Source organism: Macaca mulatta, chromosome 7, assembly GCF_049350105.2.
Source record: "Macaca mulatta isolate MMU2019108-1 chromosome 7, T2T-MMU8v2.0, whole genome shotgun sequence".
NCBI lineage: Eukaryota > Metazoa > Chordata > Mammalia > Primates > Cercopithecidae > Macaca > Macaca mulatta.
Genome location: NC_133412.1, coordinates 91,398,322 through 91,418,758, shown reverse-complemented (window position 1 = coordinate 91,418,758; position 20,437 = coordinate 91,398,322). Strand labels below are relative to the sequence as shown.

Here is a 20,437-nt window from a genome sequence, read left to right as displayed (position 1 = left end):
CCCCGGGGTGGCTGCTGTGGCACCTGCTGGCCCGGTAGGTGAGCTTCCAGGTGTTCCTACCTGAGGTAGCCCCCATCAAAAGTGACCAGGAGCCCTTCCTGCCAATAGATGGTCTGATTTCTTTTCACTCTGAATGTGCTACAGCGATTTCTCTGGTTTCCTGTAAAACTGTAAATGGCGACTTTCCTGTTCCTGCTTTTAGTATTCTTCTTGTTTTCAAAAAGCTGAAAGACAGAGAAAAGACCCTGCTTAAGTATTCCGGGCTCCTCGCTGGTCCTGGGCAGAGCTCTGCGGAGGCCAGGCTGGGCCCCATCTTGATAAATGACCCGCATCTTTCCCACCCTCTCCTCCCACGCTGCTCATCCCTGCTGCCAAATTGAACGTTACATTATCTGACAGGGTTTCTAGGGTATTCTGGAAACGGTTTTTTCCAGAGAATTGAAAAATAGGCTTTCCTTTAAAAATTTTTCTCTTTCTGACTTTACAAGCAAATATTCATATTAGAAAATGCAGAAAATACAGAAAAATGTAAGAGGGCGAACAAAACACCCATTTAACACCAAGCAGAGAGATCATTCAGATTTTGGTATATGTTATTCCAGGATTTTTTTTTCTATCTCCATATATGTGTAAAAAACAGCTGAAGCCATATTGGATTTCTAATTTCATATACATTAAAAAACCTCACTTTTCCTATGTCATTAAAAACACACATAAAATTCATTTTTCTAAAGTTTAATATTCTATTAAGCATAGTAATTTCCTGAACCACTCTCTTCTGGAAGTGTAAGTTGGTGCCAATCTTTTGCTCCTTCAAAACCACCGTGAGTTACATGAGAAAGGCACAGAGCTTTCTCTCATTGAAAATGGTATCCTTAGTTTAGATGTTTACCAGTCGGATTATCGGTCGAAGGGTCTGAATATTTTAAAGTTCTGGATGCATCCTGAGGAATCGCTTTTTGAATGACGAGACTGTCCTGTGCACCGACTACCAGTGTGCACGGGGCAGCTTCGTGCCCCGGGGCTGGGGATTATGGCTCAGCTCTTTGCTAATGTGATGGATGAAAAGTGGCATCTCACTGCTGCTTGAATTTGCATGCCTTTGATGAGTGATGAGACTGAACTTTTGTCCTGTCACCCATCTGAATTTCAATAGGACTTCTTTCCTAACTTCAAGTGAGGGATGCTGCTGCCCGGAAGGGCGCCCAGGCCTCCAGGTCCAGCTGGGCCCCGCTTGTGAGCTCAGCCTCCCACGACGCTAGTGCTCCATGACCCTCCCCTGAGAACACAGCGGGACACAGAGTTCAAAGGGAGGGCAGAGGAATGGAGAAGTAGGAGCACCAGCGCCTGCGCCCACTCCTTCAATCAGCGCACCCTTCTGGCACTATAAACCAGTCTCCCTCCGCGCTAACACAGGCTGCTACTGTCACGATGGACTTTAAGGATTTTGCATTGATCTTTCTTACCATTTCAGTGAAAATGGGGAGATCAAAGAACACTTTTATAGAGCTAAGAACTTATAATTCAATAAGGGCTTTCTAATTAGAATGTAGCAACACTAAACTCATACGGAGTTTAATGTCAAGGATTTGACAGTCAGGGATTATGCCAGAGGTTTGCAAAACCAAAAGTGTGTCAGAATCCCCGGGAGGGGTTGTGAAAACCAGTGTGGGGTTCCCTCTGGAGTTTCTCATGCAGCGGGTTTGAGGTGGGGCCTGAGAACTTGAATTCCTCACATATTCCCAGGTGAGGCTGATTTTGCTGGTATAGGAACCCCACTTTGAAAAACACCACTGTAGCAAACATTGCTTCCATGTTCCCGCCTTGCATGAAATGAATGTTGCCTGACAGCTGGGACTCCTTCCCATAACCCCAGGTAGACCCACAGAAGCTAACTCCTTGGGCTGGGTCTCCAATGTTACCGGAGTCATGTAAAGTTCTGCACAAGTGGTTCTCAAACTGGACTGCACAGGGAACTCACCTGGGAGCCTTAAAGATACCAAAGAGGAATCACTTTTTCAAACAATGCCACACTCAGATTCTGATTCGCTCGGTCTGGAGTGTGGTCTGTGTCTTTTAGAATTTACTCCACGTGAGCCTAGTGTGCAGCCAAGATGGCAAAACTGTGCTTCTAACTCACGGTTCTCCAAGTGTGGCTGCTGGGCCAGTGGCATCACCTCGGGGAATGGATAGAAATGCAAATTCTTGGCCTCAGTCCACACCTACTGAATCAGAACCTCTTGGGTGGGGCCCACCAAACCCTGTTCTAACAAACTCCAGGTGGTTTTGAGGTGGGCTAACATTTAGAACCACTGTTTATAAAGGGTGTGTTCTGTCTAAGGAGGGTGCTGATTTGGAACTCACAGGATGGCTTAAATGTGTTGGCCAGCAGCCCACGCCACACCTGCCCCCTGGCACTACATTGGTGGCATGGCTCTGGGAGAAGGGTCTCCAGGCAGGGCCCCCCAGCAAAGGGCATTCCCCTCCCCCAAGGGTACAACTGTAGGTGCCTCTCGGGCATCTGCTATGCAGAAACCGCAGCTATAATACCTGCAAGTCCATCTCCGCCAGACTGATCAGCATCCGTGCTATAAACCTTTGCCAGAAGCCAACAGGAACGAAGCTCATCTTGAATACCCTTTGAATGGTGTTGGCTGCGGGGTGCCGCATGCCGTGGGTGTCCAGGCCAGGTTTAGATGGAAGGAGATGGGGCAGGAGGTAGCTGAAACACACCAAGGAGGACTAGTGAACAGCGGGGCCCAAGCTCCACTGCAGTGCCCCGACCCCAGCAGATGGCCTGGTCTGGGGACAGGCTGTGCTGAAACACCTCAGGCTGCTGGGTTCCTTCCTCCCAGGGCCTTTGGAATTCTGTTATTAGTAAGAGAAGGGTGGTTTATATGCTGAGAATAAATACTCCAAGGGAAAATGAAGACTGGTCACATTAATATGTCTACTATGGTTTCTAAGATAGAGACTAGAATAAGGCTAAGGGAAGACATGAAAACATCTGTGGTCCTAAAAATGTCAGACAGCAAATGGGACTCAATTCTCTATAAATGGGGTTGCAGTTGGGGAATCACTTAACATTAACTTTGGTTGATGAAGGAAAAACAAATACAGCTGCAAGGTTTCAAGGACAATGCAGATATTAGGGTCAGAGTAACATTTTTGGCCTTCAAAGCTATTTATTGCTCTTGGCCAGTTGACACGACGTAATTGTCTTAAAAGCTAGAATGAGCCTGATTTGTGCGAAAGAGGGATGTTTTATGAGAACATTCTTGGTCATCATAAAAATGCTGCATTATTGTGTCAGCAAGGCCTTCACGTCTGTCGTCATCTTAAAACAGCTGAAACCTGGGAGGTCCCTCCAAAAGTGTGCCAGAAAACCAGCAATAGCTGCATGCCGTGGGGCTGCGGGGGCAGGCACCAGACAGGCACAGGACGGCCCCCTGGGTGTGCAGATGCTGGACTCTTTCCCAGTAAAGGTTTTGCCTTCAGTTCTTCTAATCTTAAAATAAACCGATTTCGGTACAATAAATGTCCTTAGAACTTTCTGGAAGAGACTCCCTAAACTATAAGAAAATTCAATGACAGCCCATGGCCCAAGCATAGGGGCGCAAGTCTCAGCTCTGACATACACGCTCTGACACATGGGCATACAATGGGAGGAGAAAGGATCCCCTCTTGGCAGGGCTGGTGAAGGTAGACAGGGGCTGTGCAGATGACGCGGCAGACACAGGTGGTGAAGCAGGAGGCCTTTTCAGCCTTGCAGGTCTTGGGTGAAAGGACATTCCCAACCTCTCGCTAGATGCCTCTTCATCAGAGTGTCCTTCACATCTGAACATTCCTTGCTTCTCTATCTGCTCAGTGTTTGTTCCCCATACAGGAGGCCCCGGGCCATGCCTGCTGTTTCTTTCTGCTTTTTCTACTTCATCTCATGCATCCTGGGTCTCTCACATGGCCCTCTTACAGTGGCAGTGCCCCATGGCTTTCCTGCTGCTCTCCTTGTTGGAGTGTGCTTAGAGAGGGCGGGGAGCATTCTCTGTCCCCAGGCACCCCAGCATGACGTGCGGTGGCACACAGAAGAGGTGCTCCGTGATGTTTTTGGTATGAATCTTGGGAACACAAGGTTGGTTTAACATTTGAAAATCAGTCAACATATTCATGTAACAGAAAAATAACTGAAGAAAAAAATTAGCTCAACGGAGGCAGAACAAGCATTTTTGGGGGACAAAATTCAGGGTCCATTTATGATAAAAACTTTCAGCAAACTGGGAATAAAAGGGAACTTCCTCAATGTGATAAAGTTTCCACGGATAACAAAGTTCTGTAGAAAACACCACACTTGAAAGACTGAATGCTTTCCCCTGAGATCACACATAATGATGTCTTCTCTCATCCCTTCTATTTAAGCCTTCGCTAGAGATCCAAGCCAATGAAACCAGGCAAAAAGAGCAAAAAAACATGCAAAGATTAGAATGAAAAAAGTAAAACTGTCTTTTTTTTCAAAAAAGAAGCATACTTAGAAAATCCTGAAAAATCTACTGGAGCTAATAGGTGAATTTAGCAAGGTTTTTGGATATAAGGTAAATATTTAAAAATAAATTATATTTCTGTATACCAGCAACAACAACAACAAAAAAGGAAATCAAATTAGAAGATATGTCATTTACCCATCTCGGAGAACATAAATTATGTAGACACAAATTTAACAAAAGACGCAGAAAATCTGAATGCTGAAAACAAACAATTATTGAGAGAAACTTTTTAAAAACCAAAATAAATGAAGAGATATACCATGTTCATATTGGAAGATCCAATATTCCTAAGATGTCAGCTCTCTTTGATCTATAGATTCAATGTAATCTCCATAAAAATCACAACAGTTTTTTTTTTTGTGGTAGAAACAGACAAGCTGATTCTAAACTTAAATGAAAATGCAAAGGATCTAGAATAATCCAAAATAATCTTGAAACAGAAGAACAAAATTGGAGGGTGTCATGTGCTGAATAATGAGCCCCAAAATATCCAGGTTCTAAACCCTAGAACTGTGATTGTTACCTTACATGGAAATAGAGACTTTGTCGATGTGATTAAGTTATGGACTTTGAAATGGGGGAGAGATCCCAGATTATCTGGGTGGGCCTTAAGTGCAGCCACAAGTGTCCTTAAAGGATAGAGGGAAGAAAGAGATTTGCACAGAAGAAGGCAAGATGGTCACTGGAGCAGGGTGCCATGCTGCTGGGAGGGACGGCTTCAAGATGGCTGACTAGAGGCATTTCAGACTTGCCTCCGACACTGAGAAGAGGCAAAATAGTGAGTAGATAATCGCACATTGAATAGATCATCCAAGAGGGAACACTGGAATTTGACAGAAAAGTGACAGGAAATACCTAAGGCAAAGAAGGAGAAGGAAGCAAGGCAGCCTGCTAGGCTGAGAGCTGAGAGAGATTCCCCAATGTGGGGAAAAGGTAAGTGAGAGATCCCCAGTGGTCCACATTCCTACTCTGGACTCCTAAAATCCAAGGCACAGGAGAGCCCCTCGCCCTTTGTGGGCCCTGAAGCTAACTGATGGGAGATTGTGCAATGGCACTGCTCTGAGGGTGCTCGCTCTAAGTCTCACACTCTCTGAGACCTGAGCAGCCACACTAAGGAGGCATTTTATTTACATTTTAATTTTTAATTTCAATAGGGCTTTGGGGAACAGGTGGTGTTTAGTTACATGATAAAGTTCTTTAGCGGTGATTTCTTAGATTTTGGGGCTCCCATCACCCGAGCAGTGTACACTGTACCCAATGTATAGTTTTTTTATCTCTCATCCCCTCCCACCCTTTCCCCCAAGTCCCCGAAGTCTATTGTATTATTCTTATGCCTTTGCATCCTCATAGCTTAATTCCCACTTATAACTTAGAACATACAATGTTTAGTTTTCCATTCCTGAGTTACTTCACTTAGAATAATGGTCTCTAATTCATCCAGGTTGCTGTAATTGCCATTATTTTATTCCTTTATATGGCTGAGTAGTATTCTATGGTATATATATACCACAATTTTTTTGATCCAATTGTTGATTGATGCACATTTGGGCTGGTTCCATATCTTTGCAATTATGAATTGTGCTGTTATAAACATATGTGTGCAAGTATCTTTTTGCATAATGACTTCTTTTCCTCTGGGTAGATAGCCAGTAGTGAGATTCCTGGATCAAATGGTAATCTACTTTTAGTTCTTTAAGAAATCTATAAGGAGCCTTTTTTTGTTGTTGTTGTTGTTATTGTTTATTTTATTTTATTTTATTTTGAGATGGAGTCTCGCTCTGTCACCCAGGCTGGAGTGTAGTGGCGTGATCTCGGCTCACTGCAAACTCCACCTCCCGGGTTCACGCCATTCTCCTGCCTCAGCCTCCTGAGTAGCTGGGACTATAGGTGCCCACCACCACGCCCGGCTAATTTTTTGCATTTTTAGTAGAGATGGGGTTTCACTGTGTTAGCTAGGATGGTCTCAATCTCCTGACCTTGTGATCTGCCTGCCTCAGCCTACCAAAATGCTGGGATTACAGGCATGAGCCACCGCACCTGGACTACAAGGAGCCATTTTACAGCCCTGTCCCCAACTGACTGTGTACTGTCCTGGAGCCCAGAGGTGCTGGGGCTGAGGTGCAAGGGAAATGTGGGCTGCTACCCCTGGGGCTGAGGTGTGAGTGAAGCATAGGCTACCACCTTAAGGCCAAAGTGTGGTGACATGTATTCCCCACCCACCGGCCTAATCTGTTGCCACTGAAGGTGGCCCACCCTCCCCAGTGGCAGGGCAGCAGTGTGACCACTGATGTCCCCAGCCTGAGCATTCCATTGCTGGTCTGGGGATCACTCCACTCCTGCCTACCATGGCTGGTACCTGTACACACCATTGAGGGGCCTGAAAACAAGCCCACCTGGCCTGGCTTCATGTCCCCTGGCCCCTGTGCCAGAGCACATGGACTAGGGCTGAGGGACTGCCCAACTCAGTCCACCATCAGTGGTACCTGAACACTTCTCCTGAGGGCCAAAGGTTGGGCCTACCAACTCTGCTCTTACCACTACAGCTGGTACCTACTTGCACGTGTCACCCATGGCCCTATGCACAAGCCCAACCAGCCCATTGCAGCCACTGCCCATACAAGTGTGCACTGCTTGGGACCTACAGGGTTTTCCAGCCACTCCCACTGCCATTACCCACATCATGCCAGCTGCCTAGGGACCCAAGAATCCACCCACCTAATGGCTCACTGATACCACTACCAACATCCAAGTAAGCCTCCTGGAAGCCCAAGAATAGGCCTGCCTGGACCCTCTAACACTGGTGCCAGTGTGTACCACCCTGGGGTCCAAAGACAGGCATGCCTGCTGCCACCACTGGGGCCCAAAGACTGACCCAACTGCATCCCTGTCCCCAGCAAAACTTCCCCACAAGCTCCACTAACAATGGCACCGTAAATCACTGAGGAAATCACAGATACCACTGACATTGTTTATAGCCAAAGAAATCATACAGATTACACTACTGCATCTATGTAGAATGAAAGTCAAAGTGCCCTACTGAACCAACACCATAGATGCATCTTCGGGAGAAAGTTCTCCCCTATGAAAGCAAATTCAAATACTGGAAGAAGTAACTCTTACACCAGATGCACAGTCATCAATGTAAGGACACAGGAAACATGAAAAAGCAAGGACATACAACACTTCCAAAGGAACACAATAATTCTCCAGCCATACAACTCAATCAAGAACAAATTTATAAAATCCTGGAAAAATAATTAAAAATTCTGATACTAAAGGAGCTCAGTGAGATAGAAAAGAATTCTGAAAAATAATACAAAGAAATCAGAAAAACAATGCAGGATGCAAATGAAAAATTTACCAAAGAGATAGATATTAATATCATTTTAAAAAACCAAATGGAAATTCTGGGACTGAAGAATTCATTGAGTGAAATATAAAATACATTCAAAAGCTTTGATAATAGGCTAGATCTAGCAGAATCATAATCTCAGAACTTGAAGACAGGTCTTATGAAATAACAGAGTTAGACAAAAATAAAGAAAAATGAAGAAAATAATGAGTAAAGCCTTTGTGATATATGGGACACCATAAAGCAACCAAGTGTTTAAATTACTGGAGTCCCAGAAGGTGAAGAAAGAATGAAAGGGTTAGGAAAACCTGTTTAACAAAATAAGAGATGAAAACTTCCTAAGTCTAGCAGGGTATTTACACATCCAGATACAGGAGGCTCTGAGATCCCCAAACAGAGATAATGCAAAAAGTTCTTCTCCATGGCACATTACAGTCAAACTGTCTAAAGTCAAAAAGAGAATTCTAAAAACAGCAATAGAAAAGAATCTAGTCACCTAAGAGACTCCATTAGACTAATCGCAGATTTCTCAGCAGAAACCTTATATCACTAATAGACTGGCCCTACAAGAACTGCTCAAGGGATCCTTAACCTGGAAGCAAAAAGAAAAATGACATTTAACATCATGAAAACATACAAAAGTATAAAAATCACTGGTAAAGCAAACACACAAATGAGGAAGAGAAAGGACTCAAATGGTACTACCACAGAAAACGACCAAACCACAGTGATAAGCAATAAGAGACAAATAAAGGAATAAAGAATACATAAAAACAACCAGAAAATAATTAACAATAGGACAAGAACAAAACCTCATATATTAATAATTACCTTGAATGTAAATGGATAAATTCTCCACTTAAAAGGTGTACACTGGCTGAATGGATTAAAAAACATAATTCGATTATATGCTACCAATAAGAAACTCACTTTACCTGTAAAGACACATACAGACCGAAGGTAAAGCATTGCAAAAAGATGTTCCATGCAAATGGTTGCCAAATGCAAGCAGACATCACTATACTTATATCAGACAAAACAGACTTTAAGTCAAAAACAGTAAAAAGACAAAGAAGGTCATTATATAATGACAAAGGGATCAATCCAACAAGAGAATATAACAATATCAGTATATATGCACCCAACACTGGAGCACCCAGATTCATAAAGCAAATATTACTAGATCTAAAGAGAGAGATAGATTCCAATACTATAATATTATGGCACTTAAACACACCACTCTCAGCATTAGACAGATCATCTAGACAGAAACTCATCAAAAAAAGTTGGATTTAAATGACTTGAGACCAAAAGGACCTTACAGACATTTACAAACCAAACCTAAAATCAGCAGAAGGAAAGAGATCACATAATAAATAAGGGTCGGAGGAGAAATAAAATGGAATACAGACTTAAAAAACAATACAAAGGATCAATGAAATGAAAAGTCGATTCTTCAAAAAGATAAACAAAATTGATAAATCACTAGCTAGAGTAACCAAGAAGAGAAAAGACCCAAATAACCAAAATTGGTAATGAAAAAGGAGACATTATAACTGATACCACAGAAATACAAAAGATAATCAGAGACTATTATGAAGAATTGTATGTTAACAAACTGGAAATCCTAGGAAAAAAAAAAACAATGGCAAATTCCTAGAAACATAAAAATTTACCCAAACTGAATCAGGAATAAAAAGTAAACCTAAACAGATCAATAATGGATTCTAAAATTCATATGGAACCAAACAAGAGATTGAATAGCTAAAGCAATCCTGAGCAAAAAGAACAAAGCTGGAGGAATCATACTATCTGACTTCAAAATATACTGCAAAGCTATAGTAACCGAAACAGCATGATATCAGTATAAAAATAGACACATAGACTCATGGAACAAAATAGAGAACCCAGAAATAAATCCACATATTTACAGTCAACTGATTCTCAACAAAGGTGCCAAAAACATACAGTGGGGAAAATATACCCTCTTTAATAAATGGTGCTGGGAAAATTGGATATCCATAAGGAGAAGAATGGAACTAGACCGCTATCTCTCACCACATACAAAAATTAACTCAAAACGGATTAAAGACTTAAATTTAAGACCCAAAACTATAAAGTACTAGAAGAAAACAGGGAAAGCACTTTAGGACATTGGTCTAGGCAAAGGTTTTATGGCTAAGACCTCGAAAACACAAACGACTAAAACAAAAATAGACAAATGGTACTATGTTAAACGAAATGGCTTCTTCACTGCATAGGAAACAATGAGCAGAATGAAGAGACCTATTGAATGAGAGAAAATATTTGCAAAGTATTCATCCAACAAGGAACTAATATCCACAATTTACAAGAAATTCAAACAACTCAATAAAACCCAAATAATCTCATTAAAAGAGGGCAAAGAATATGAATAGATGTTTTTCAAAAGAAGACATATGAATGGCCAACAGGTATATGAAAAATGCTCAACACCACAAATCATCAGGGAAATGCAAATCAAAAGCATAATGAGATATCATATAACCCCAGTTGAATGGCTACTATTAGAAAACCAAAAAATAACAGATGCTGGTGAGGATGCAGAGAAAAGAAAACTCTTATATGCTATTGGCTATAATGTAAATTAGTACAGCCACTGTGAAAAACAGTATGGTCATTTCTCAAAAAACTAAAAATAGAACTACCATAAAATCCAGCCATCCCAGTAGTGGATATTTATACAAAGGAAAAGAAATGAGGTATAAAAGGGATACCTGGATTCCCTTATCTATTGCAGCACTATTCACAATAGCAAAGATAAGGAACCAACCTAAGTGTCCATCGGACAAATGGATAAAGAAAGATCCATATACACAATGGAATACTACTTGGCCATAAAAAAGAATGAAATCATGTCATTTGCAGCAACATGGATGAAACTGGAAGTCATTACATTAAATGAAATAAACCAGGCAAAGAAAGACAAATGCTGCATGCTGCCACTCGTATGTGGGAGCTAAAAAGCCTGATCTCATGAAGATAGAAAACAGAATGACAGATACCAGAAGCTAGGAAGGGTGTGACAGTGGGAGGGAGAGATGAAGAGAGGTTGGTGAATGGGTGCAGACATACAGTTAGAAGTAAGTTCTAATGGCCAATAGCAGACTAGGGTGACTATAGTTAGCAAGAATATATTGTATATTTCAAAGTATTTAGCAGCCAGGTCTTGAAATGATACCAACACATAGAAAGGATAAATACTCAAGGTGATGAATACCCCAAATACCCCAAATGATCAAATACTTGATCATTCCACATTCTATGCATGTAAAAACAACTCACATGTACCCCATAAATATGTAAAATATTACATATCGATAAAAGAAATGTGAGCTAAGAAATGCAGCTCTAGAGACTGGAAAAGATAAGAAAATGGATTTTCTTCTAGAGCCTCCAAAGGCAGCATGATCCTGCTGACCCCTTGACTTTGGACCAGGGAAACTTATTTTGGACTTCTGGCCACCAGAACTGTAAGGGAAAATATGTGTGTTGTTTTAAGATGCCACATTCATGGTATCTTACAGCAATCACAGGAAACTAATACAAAAGGTTCATGCAACCTGATTTCGAGTTCTTACTCTAAAGCTACAATAATCAGTAGAGTTTGGCACTGGCATAAGGATAGGCACATATATTAGTGGAACGAAATACAGTCCTGAAATAAGCCCACACAACTGATTTTTGATAAAGAAATCAAGGTAATTCAATGGGGGAAAGGAAAGTCTTTTCAACAAATGGTTCTGGAACAACGGGATAACATATAGGAAAAAATGGACCTCGACCCCTACTTCACCCCATATACAGAAATTAATTTGACATAGATTATAGACCTGGAAGTAAAAGCTAAACTACAAACCTTCTAGAAGAAAAATATAGAAAGATTGTCAAGATCATAGTATAAGCAAATATTTCTTAAAGATGAAACAAAAAGCAATAATCACAAAATTAAAAAGTTAGACTTCATTAATATAAAAAAAGCAAGTCATAGACTGGGAGAAAATATTTGCAAATCGTATATCTGAGAAATAACTTGTATCCAGAAGATATAAAGAAGTACATATCAGTACCAAAAAGGAAAACATTCTAATCCTAAAATAGGCATAAAACTTGAATAGACACTACACAAAAGAAGATATGCCAATGGCCAATAAGCTCATGAAAGGTGTTTGACCTCATTAATCATGAAGAAAATGTAAAGCCACAGTCAAGTACAAGTTCACATCCACTGGAATAGCTAAAATCAGAAAAAGCTACAGACAACAAATATTGGGGAGGAAATGGAGTGTACAGTCTCTTGGAGGGGCATACAATCTCTTGGGGGACAGCCTGGTGATTTCTCATAAAATTAAACTTACACTCTATGACCCAGCAATTCCGCTCCTAGTTTTGACCCAAGAGAAATGAAAACTGTGTCTACAAAAAGACTTAAGACAGTTTACAGCAGTGTTATTCATAATAGCCCAAAGCTGGAAACCATCCAAATGTCTATCAACAGGTGAGTGGATAAACAAATTGTGGTAAAGCCATACAATGGAATGCTACTCAGTAACAGAAAGAAAAACCCCTGATACACACAACTGCATGGATGGATCTCAAATGCATGATGTTTAGTGGGAGAAGCCAATTAGAGACCATATCGTGTGACTCTGTGCAGTTGAGAAGTTCAAGAACAGGAAACACTAGGCTCTGATGCTAGAAATCAGAGTGCTGGTGCTGATATGGATGGGAAATGACTGGAAGGGAGTGTGGGGGGACTTCCAGTATGACAGGAACATTCTGTATCTTCAGGCAGGTGCTGGTTGCACAGTTGTATGCATTTGTCAAAAGTCATTGTTTTGAATACTAGCGATCTGGGCATTTCACTGTAAGTAAACTTCACCTATGACGGAACACTACTCAGCCATAAAAAGGAATGAATTAACAGCATTTGCAGTGACCTGGATGAAATTGGAGACTCTTCTAAGTGAAGTAACTCAGGAATGGAAAACCAAACATCATATGTTCTCACTGATATGTGGGAGCTAAGCTGTGAGGATGCAAAGACATAAGAATGATACAATGGACTTTGGGAACTTGTGGGGAAGAGTGGGAGGTGGGCAAGGGATAAAAGACCACAAATAGGGTGTAGTGTATACTGCTCAGGTGATGGGTGCACCAAAATCTCACAAATCACTACTAAAGGACTTAGTAACCAAATACCAACTGTGCCCCAATAACGTATGGAAAAAAGTCTCTAAAACTGTAAACAAACAAACAAAAACAGAAGCAGGTGTGGGTGTCACAAGGAGGAAAGGGCCAGTCAACAGAATTGTTTCACTGGGAGATGACAGGGCCATATCATGGCAGGTGGGGTGAGGATGGGTGTCACGGATACAGGGAGGAATTTCGAGCCTAGAGTGCCCCTCCCTGAGCACGGTTCCATGGGTGGGGGGTGGGGGAAGGTGATCGGTGGGACCAGACAGCAGAGGAGAGAACGCAGGTGTCTCAGACGTGATGCGTCAGTCGCCATGCCAGATTTCCAGGTGGGAGCAATTTGGAAGCCCAGGCCTGAGCCTCTGGATGCTGGGCCCTGCTGAAAATCTGGGAATTCTTCCTTTGGGGCATGGAGGACCAAGGCAGCTGAATTGATGGCTTGGGCAAAGTGCAGGGGAGGGGCCTGCTGAGGACACTGGAGGCTGGAAGGGAGGGTGGCAGGGTCCCCTCATGGAGAAGGCCCTCCAGAGGGGAGGGTCAGTACTTGGGGCAGGGTCAGCAGAGGACAGGAGGGGTACCTGGGGGCACCTAGAGGGCTGCCTGGCCACCAGCACAAAGTGATGAGGAGCAGCAGATGCTGGGGAGCAAGGAAAGGAGGAAAAGGAGGAGAGAGGCTCATTTGTTTTGTTTGCAGTTTAGGACTGGTGAGGCCTGGGTATGTTAAAGATCCAGGAGAAGTCCACAGAAAGAGGCGATGATTAGCTACTATATGGAGTGCCTCTATTTGACCCTCGGACCATCCACCCTGGAGTAGTTGATCATGTTGCTCTCATGATTTAATCATGTTGGACTGCATTTTGAACTAGGCTGTGTAATTAGCACGTACATCCTAGTCAGTCACTCTTTTTTTTTTTTTGAGGAGTCTCGCTCTGTTGCCCAGGCTGGAGTGCAGAGGTGTGATCTCTGTTCACTGCAACCTCTGCCTCCTGGGTTCAAGCAATTCTCCTGCTTCAGTCTCCCAAGTAGCTAGGATTACAGGCACACACTGCCACGCCTGGCTGATTTTTGTATTTTTAGTAGAAACGGGGTTTCACTATATTGGTCAGGCTGGTCTTGAACTCCTGACCTCAATTGATCTGGCCGCCTCGGCCTCCCAAAGAGTTGGGATTACAGGTGTGAGCCACCTAACTGGCCACTCATTCTCATTTACCAAATAACCAAGCAATCAAGCCTCTGTAAAGTGAAATTCCCACAAATTATTTTTAATGACATCCTTTCACGTTTTCCTACACTTTTTCAATAAGTGGATTTCTTTTAACTCCCTGAACAGAGAACCCCGGGGCACAGGAGGGAGTGGCCAGCTGTGCTCACTGTCCCGCTGACCCAGGCCAGGCAGGCAGGTCATCAGGTGCTGGCCTGTCCCTAGGGAGCAGCAGTGGCAGCACTGATCCCTGGAAATCTTGTTCAGGCCACCAGTGGCTCCAGACCCCAAATCCCTCTTTCGGGGAGCAACCTGCACAGCCTGGCATGGTAAGTTGTATCCTCACCTGTCATTGGCGACGGGCAGGGCGATCTCAAACTTGGCCAGGAACTGGAAGTACTGCTCTTCCGTCTGCTGTGTGAAGCCAGTCCCCACCAGCAGCATCCTGAGGTCTTCTGCTCTGATCACCCCATTCTTGGCCACTGACCGGGAGCCCTTAATGTTAAAGATCCTCTGCAGACATTCGGACAGCCAAATAGGGTCGAGGAAGTAGAGGTTCCTCAGGCCGTGGCTGGTGTCTGGGAAGTGTAGCAGGGTGCCAGTTTCTATGAGGAAGCTGATGGCTGCCCCAGGCAAGGAGAGGAGGAAGCAGCAGTTAGACAAAGGAGCGAAAGGGACTCTGGGGTGGCCTTACTTTCCAAGGGGACCCAGGTCACAAATTCTTCCTAGGAAGAAACCAACATGCCCCACATGCTGGACCCTTCAGGCGGGTTGGCAGCCTGATCACAGGTGCCCTGGTGGCCCCTGGTAACTCTTGCCAAAGTCCTAGGCTAATGGCCACCTCGGTAACTACAGTTGATCCTCATTATTTGTGGATTCCGCCTTTGCAAATTTGCCTTCTTACTAAAATTTATCTGCGACCCCCAAATCAATGCTCCTGTGGTTATTTGCAGACATGTGCTGAGTGGTGAAAAGTTTGCATTGACCAATGTGCACATTCCCAGCGGAGGCTGAACAGGGCAACACTCTCAACTCTCGTGCTGAAAACAGGGGCCTGCTTAGTGGTCTATGTCAGTGCCATGTTTTTTGAATTTTTGTGCTTTTTGTTGATGCTTTCACTGTTTAAAATGGTCCCAAGTGAAGTGCTGAAGCGCTGTGTAGTTCCCTAAGCGTGAGAAGGCTGCGACGTGCCTTATGGAGAAAACCTGTGTGTTAGATAAGTTTTGTTCAGGAATGAGCAACAGTACTGTTAACCATGAGTTCAATGCCAACAAATCAACACTATATATTAAGTACAGTGTCTTTAAGCAGCAACACACATAAAACAAGGTTCTGTATTGATGGGCTGATGAGAATGTTCTGACCAGAGGCTTGCAGGAGCTGAACCCTGTGTCTCTCCTAGGAGCACTGGTTTAGTATTTGCTATTTCAGTGATCATGGTGACTTTACAGAACATAAGTCCTGTGGCTAATGAGAATCGATTGTAACTGTTTGACCTCTGTCTCCCTGACTGAACGTCAGCCCTGGAGGGCATGGACCAGTCCATCAGTTTATATGTCTGCCCTTGTGGCCAACACAATGCTGGTGTAGAGTAGCTGTTTGTGTTCTCTACCTCCAAGGAAAGAAGGGTGAGAGGGAAGAAGGAAGGGGAGGGGGATGGAAGACAGAAACACAGGCTGATTATCGGTCTCTCATTCATTGCTGAGGGCCAGGCTGAAGTACAGACAGTTCCATTTCTCACGGGCACCCTGCCGCCCACCCCAGCCCCACCCACCCGACTGCAGGTCCTCGTAGTCTTTGATGTCATTGTCGGGCGTCTGCTCCACCAGCTGCTCCAGCTGCCTGTCCGTCAGGTACTGCACGTCGTCGTCCAGGCTGCGGCGCTGCTGCTCTGCCAGCACGGCCTCCTGCAGACTCAGGTAGCTCCTGGGGATCTGGGGGACAGACGGACGAGGCAATTCCCGAGGCATGCCCGCCAGCTGGGGCAGATCCTGCCTGGCCCCTGTGGCCTGAGTGGGTGGGACATTTCCACCCACTATCTTCCATCCTGACCCTCCCTCACCAAGAACCACTGAGCCTTGCCACATGGACATGGGCTTCACAGGAGAGAGGGGAAGTGAGGATCCCCAACAATGGGAAGCAGGCCTACTGGTTTAAGCTGGACGAGCGAGGTACCCACCAGCCTCCCTGCCAGTCGCTGGCAGCCGATGGTGCTGCCCACGTCCTTCATGCTGCACGTGACGTGGAAGATCAGCTGCCGCAGCCCTTCCTGGCCTTCCAGGCTCTTGCAGGAAATCTCACTGTGTGCAAAAAGACCCGTCTTTACTCATCGTGCCCCACTCCGAGGAAGTGCTGCAGCTTCTCTGTTTTCCCAAGAGGTTTGTCCTGAATGCTGGCAAGTCTAGAGAACTCATGAAAGACAACACAAGAAGTTTACTGAGGCCTTGCTTTGTGCAAATCACTGTGCTGGGTGCCCCACACTGTCACTTTAGTCTGTCTTCCTAGACTAAACATGGCACTTCACAGAGAAGGAAAGTGAGGTGCAGAGGTACATTGAGACCCCCAAGGGCACAAGCTGGGCAGGCACAGGCTCACGCAGGCTGGTCTCAGGTTCTGACCCAGAGCCAGGGCTCCTCTTATCACAGACCCTATGGGACTTTCTCAAGGTCAAAGCAATAATTCCTGACAGCCTCATCCCGTATTCCGAGCCAGGCCAATGTGTCCCAGGCTGACCCATGCACCAATACCCGTGACGCTCCACCCCGGGCGAGGGAATCTGAGAGCTGCCAGGGCAGCTAATGCAATGTGCAGTATATTTTACTCCCATTAGGGCACACAATTTGCTGAACCTCAGCTTCTTCATCTACAAGGTGGCAAACAATCCCCACAACCAGTGACAGGAGGTCAGCCCAGGGCAATTGAACTTATCTGCATGGACACGTCGTGATGCCCACCCGAAAGCCCCTCCCAACTCTTGGCCTTTTTTAACTCAAAGGCTGCTATCAGGACCACTCAGACCAAAGGCAAGGGCTAGGTCCTCCCTCCCCAGGGTCTGTCCTTGATCAGTGATCAAAAAATGAGATGGGCAGCAATTGGATGGGTGGTGCCCATGTTCAGTCACCTGGTTCAATGGGCACCATGCAGTTTCAGCACTGGCCCTTGGGGCGGGGACAGGGCAGAAAGGAAGCAAAGAGGGGGCATCTCCAGGCCTCACCCAGCCAGCTGTCTGGTAGGTCTTCACCCTCTCCAAGGCTGGGTCAGCTCTGTGGACTGCCCCCCCTTGGCCAGGGAAGGGGCCTAGCCCCACCCAGCCTCAGGAGCTCTCTGTAAGCAGATCCCAGGAAGGATCAGCGACTGGCACCCACATGAAGGCGGGAGCTGCTAGAGGCTGGGCACTCACTGTAAGTGTTTGAAGGTGATGTCTGGGAAGCCTGTGGCCCTGGAGCCGGAGGGGGAGCGGCAGAGCGCCAGCACATAGGCACGCAGCGTTGCAATCCTTTCCACACGGAACTTGGCTTCAATTAAATCCAGGTGTGTCCCGACCACCAGCACCACGGCATTTGGGGCCTTGGCCTGCAACAGAGAACCCCACGGCTGAGTATCGTCTCTGTTCACTGAACAAGGGACAGGACAGAGCTCCCAGCTGTGCTGACCCCGGATGCCACAGCCCTTGCTCAGCCACCAATCTGCAGCCTTGAGATGGTTTGGATGTTTTTCTCCTCCAAATCTTATGTTGAAATGTGATCCCCAGTGTTGGAGGTGAGGCCTGATGGGAGGTTGGGTCATGGAGGTAGATCCCTCATGAATGGCTTGGTGCCCTCCTGCAGTAATGAATGCATTCACCCTATGTCAGTTCACAGAGGAGCTGATTGTGAAAAGGAGCCTGGCTCTTCCTCCTCTCTCTCCTGCTCCCTCTCTCACCATGTAACATGCTGGCTCTCCTTCTCTTCTGCCATGACTAAAAACTTCCTGAGGCCTAACCAAAAGCCAAGCAGATGCTGAAGCCATGCTTGTATAGTCTGTGGAACTGTGAGCCAAATAAACCTCTTTTCTTCATAAATTACTCAGTCTCAGTCATTCCTTTATAGTAATGCAAAACAGACTGCTATAGGAATGTCAGCCCAGGCAGCACCTGTGCTCCTCATTCTCTGTAAACCCCGAGGGACCGTTGCATTGAGGGGTGTCTATGGTGTTCTGTGACCTCCTCTGCAGAGGGTGCTGAGTTGGACTTGTGAGAAGGGATTTCCGACCCTTCAGACATGACAGCAGCCATCAGAGGCAGGGAGACAAGGACATCTTTATAATGGGAAGAGAACCCTGCTCCCCTTTGGATCCAAGGGTGGGGTTCCTAAATTTAAGGAAAGCAGGGAAATTACAAGAGCACCACCAGCCCTCAGCAGAGAAAGGTTTCAAGTGCCTCATTGCGAAAAGCAAGCAGGACCACGGTTCTGGGGACCTCCGTGGAACACAGCTCCTTTTTTTCTCAGTAGAGGGGATGCTTGAGAAAAGCAGTAGGATCTGCGAAGCTCTGGGAACTGAAATGGCGGGGCTGGCGTCTGGTGTCCTCACCTCGATGTTGAGCAGCCAGAACTGGAGGTTGGCCACAGCCTCCTCCCCCAGTGCCAGGTTCCAGACCACCACATACAGGGCCTTGTCTGTGAAGAAGCACTGGTTGACAGTGGCCATGCTGGCCGGTCCCCCGATGTCCCAGACGTTGAACTCCACAGACTCAACCTACTTGAGCAACAGGGCAGTGACAGGGAGGCATTTTAGAGACAAAGGCTTCAGTCAATCAAAGAGAGACAACTGATAACTCTGGAAGCTGTACTTGGGGGTCTGAAAAAAAACAACCGTGGAAAAGTTCTGGACACCCTATAGTTTCTTAGGAAGCAGTTATCGGGGCGAGGGACAGGGGCCCAGTGGCATGGGAGTGGGACTTCTGTCTACTCCTAGCAGAGCAGAGGCCAGGCCCTGGACAGACGTCAGAGGGCCTGGCTCCGTCTGGCCTGCAGATGGGTAGGGGATGCCCTGTGGGAGGAAGCTGTGCTCTGATGTCATGGCTTGCACTGGGGTTCAGCCTCCCTGTGTGCCAGGGCAAGAGGAGGAGATGGGCCTCTGAACTTGTGGGGGTCAGAGGTTGGCGCCCACCAAGGATGCTGGGAAACTCCCTCCCACCCTGTGGGAATCAAACAAAAGATGAGCTGTCAGGCTGCCGGGAACGGCTGTGTAAACGGTGGTTTCTCTATCATTGCATGAGGTAAGAGTCTGGCCCTAGAAGCTAAGGCTGCAGTTTTCTACAGCAAGGAGTCATCTCTGTGAGGCAGCGTCAGCCTCCAAGACACAGCGTGCTGACCTGGTTTTGTATAAAGATGAAAACAGCTGTTCTCAACAAGCTAAGGCCGGCCACGCAGAGAGCTGCGGGCTCAGCCTTCACAGGATCCTCCTTCCACTAAAGGGTGGGGGGCCTTTAATCATCACAGAAAGGAAGTGGGGGCTGAAGGTCAGGAAAAATAGAAGCATGAATTCACCTCTCAGGCCTCAGCTAGAGGAAGCTAAGACAAGAAATGAGATTGTGTAATTGTTAAGAAAAAGGCAAAGCAGGAGAGAATGCAGAGGATTCTGGTTCCTGGAGAGAACCTTCAGACTGAGTCAGCTAGATTTGCTCTTGGAATGTTCTAGGATTGGCCTGGCATTGATTGTCGTGTTTGACTGTTCTGGCCCCAACAGGCAGCGCTTCATCCTTTAGAGGATCAGCGTCTGAGTCCATGTTAGAATAGATGCACAGCTTAAATGCCTACTTTCTCAAACCAGGTTTGGAAAGGGGTTGTGTGAGGAAGACGCTGGCACTGAGCATGGGAGCTTTGGGGGAAAATCATGGAACATCTGGATCTCAAGCCTCCTCAGTTTTCCACAATGAAGCAGCCTCCTTGCTCCTTGGATCCTGAGAAACCACAGGGTGGCAGAAATCCAAATACAGTTGATGAGGATGGCCTTATCTATGTGTGTTCGTTCCCCGAGCTCAGAGAAAGGGCTAACTGCCCCTGCTCTATTCCAGGGATGGAGTTCCCACCAATAGTCTGTGGGCTCTTTTCTCTGTTTCATGAACAGGAA

At 45.6% G+C, this 20,437-nt stretch overlaps 1 protein-coding gene across 9 annotated transcripts in view; it reads right to left on the bottom strand.

The window, feature by feature from the left end:
* Nucleotides 1–20,437, bottom strand: part of LRRK1 (leucine rich repeat kinase 1) — a 153,371-nt gene that overhangs the window by 21,372 nt on the left and 111,562 nt on the right. For all 9 annotated transcript variants that reach the window (XM_015143183.3, XM_077940463.1, XM_077940466.1 and 6 more), the window contains 7 exons: nt 18,896–19,060; nt 17,727–17,899; nt 16,506–16,626; nt 16,101–16,260; nt 14,673–14,949; nt 2,551–2,722; nt 61–224 (listed from right to left, as the gene is read on the bottom strand). In XM_015143183.3, coding sequence (XP_014998669.3) covers nt 61–224; nt 2,551–2,722; nt 14,673–14,949; nt 16,101–16,260; nt 16,506–16,626; nt 17,727–17,899; nt 18,896–19,060 — 1,232 coding nt within the window. The remainder of the gene's footprint in view (nt 1–60; nt 225–2,550; nt 2,723–14,672; nt 14,950–16,100; nt 16,261–16,505; nt 16,627–17,726; nt 17,900–18,895; nt 19,061–20,437) is intronic.